At 40.3% G+C, this 1,672-nt stretch overlaps 1 protein-coding gene across 1 annotated transcript; it reads left to right on the top strand.

The window, feature by feature from the left end:
• Nucleotides 1–154: 154 nt before the first annotated feature.
• On the top strand, nucleotides 155–781 carry LOC122648189 (geraniol 8-hydroxylase-like). Its single transcript, XM_043841439.1, has one exon. The coding sequence runs from the start codon at nucleotides 155–157 to the stop codon at nucleotides 779–781; it is 627 nt and encodes a 208-aa protein (XP_043697374.1).
• The last annotated feature ends 891 nt before the right edge of the window (nucleotides 782–1,672 follow it).

The raw sequence follows: 1,672 nt of genomic DNA, 5'->3' as shown, positions 1-1,672 counted from the left end.
TCGAATTGAACTTGGACTGAACTAAAGAGGACTCAAGATTGATCTAGGGTTTAAAAAAACACAACCCTATTTCACCCCTAACGGATTACTTAAATTGGCTGAATGATGAAAGGGGCACTTTCCTGATACACTAAATTTTATATATTCACAGGACATGTTAGTGGCTGGAACTGAATCAACATCGAGCGTAGTGGAGTGGGCAATGGCTGAGCTATTGAAACACCCACGCATAATGAAGAAAGCTGAAGAAGAGCTAGAAGAGGTAGTGGGGTTGAACAATATGGTGGAAGAGTCTCATTTGCCTAAATTGCATTACCTGCATGCAGTGGTGAAGGAAGTCCTGCGTCTTCACCCACCTGCTCCTTTCTTGGTTCCTCGATGCCCAAGTGCATCTTGCACCGTAGGCGGCTTTATGGTTCCAAAGGCCTCCAAAGTAATGGTGAATGCGTGGGCTATACAGAGGGATCCTATGGTTTGGGACAACCCTTTGGAGTTCCAGCCGGAGAGGTTCTTGAGATCGGGTCGTGATGAATATGATTTCAATGGCAAAGATTTTCGATATATTCCGTTTGGATCAGGAAGAAGGGTTTGTGTAGGAATCCCTATGGCAGAAAGAATGGTACCATACCTATTGGCATCAGTTTTGCATTCATTCCAGTGGAAATTGCCAAATGGTGTGGAGCTTGATATGTCAGATAAATTTGGTTTGGAATTAAAGAAGGCAAGACCCCTTTTCGCAATCCCATCACATAGGTTATCTGACCTCACACTCTACAATTGAAATCCTACTTTATGTAATCTATGAATGCATCTTGGTCTCTTTAAGGTAGAACTTGTCAATGTTGTTAGGTTGAGATAATCGATGGGGTGAGGGAGTTTAAGACATTTCTATTGATCATCAAATAATTTTGTGCCAATTTCTGTTGTACTTGTCCGATGTGCTCCTGCGAGTAGATCAGAATTGTGTTCAGACCACAAAATGCAAGCCGAATGGCGATTAGTGAAAACCCAATTCGATGACTTGATAGTGATTTGATGCCCATTTGTCACATTAATTTCGACACAGTAATTATTGTTTTCAATCTTGCAAGTCTGCATCTATCGGATGATATATATCAACAAATAGAGTTATGTTGATCGAATGCTGAGACGTGCCAATTAACATTTTTTTATAGGCAGTATTTTCTTCCATTGGTGTAATCGGATTTGAATGTAAAATTGGTTCCAATGGATCAATTCAAGGGTGGGATGTCGTCACCTGGCAGGTGCGACATCCAATGGGCCGAGTTCAATTCAATCAGTTTTTTTTGTTCTTTTTTCTTGAACTCAGACAATTGGATGTCGCACCCGTTAGATGACGACATCCCAACCCCAAGCTGCACCGTAGTACACTTTTAAAGCATTCTAGAAGATATTTTTTTCCATAATCCTATCCAAATATAGAATTACCGCATCAAGTTGTCCCATGTCAAAAAGATAACCAATATCTAACCAATAAAAAAAGGAGCCAATGAGGAAAGTCCTAATTACCACTACCTTTAATCAACCACGTGGGAAATGGGACTTTGTGGTTGACACCATTTTCCACGGGTGCTATCTATTATGTAAGAGTAAGACTTCTCCTCTTCTTACTTCTTCTAATCAACAATAATAGACTTAGAAAACATAGACT

The sequence above is a fragment of the Telopea speciosissima genome, unplaced genomic scaffold (assembly GCF_018873765.1).
Source record: "Telopea speciosissima isolate NSW1024214 ecotype Mountain lineage unplaced genomic scaffold, Tspe_v1 Tspe_v1.0536, whole genome shotgun sequence".
In the NCBI taxonomy this organism is placed as follows: Eukaryota; Viridiplantae; Streptophyta; class Magnoliopsida; order Proteales; family Proteaceae; genus Telopea; species Telopea speciosissima.
The sequence above is the reverse complement of the archived record's forward strand: the minus strand, read 5'-3'. Positions and strand labels throughout refer to the sequence as shown.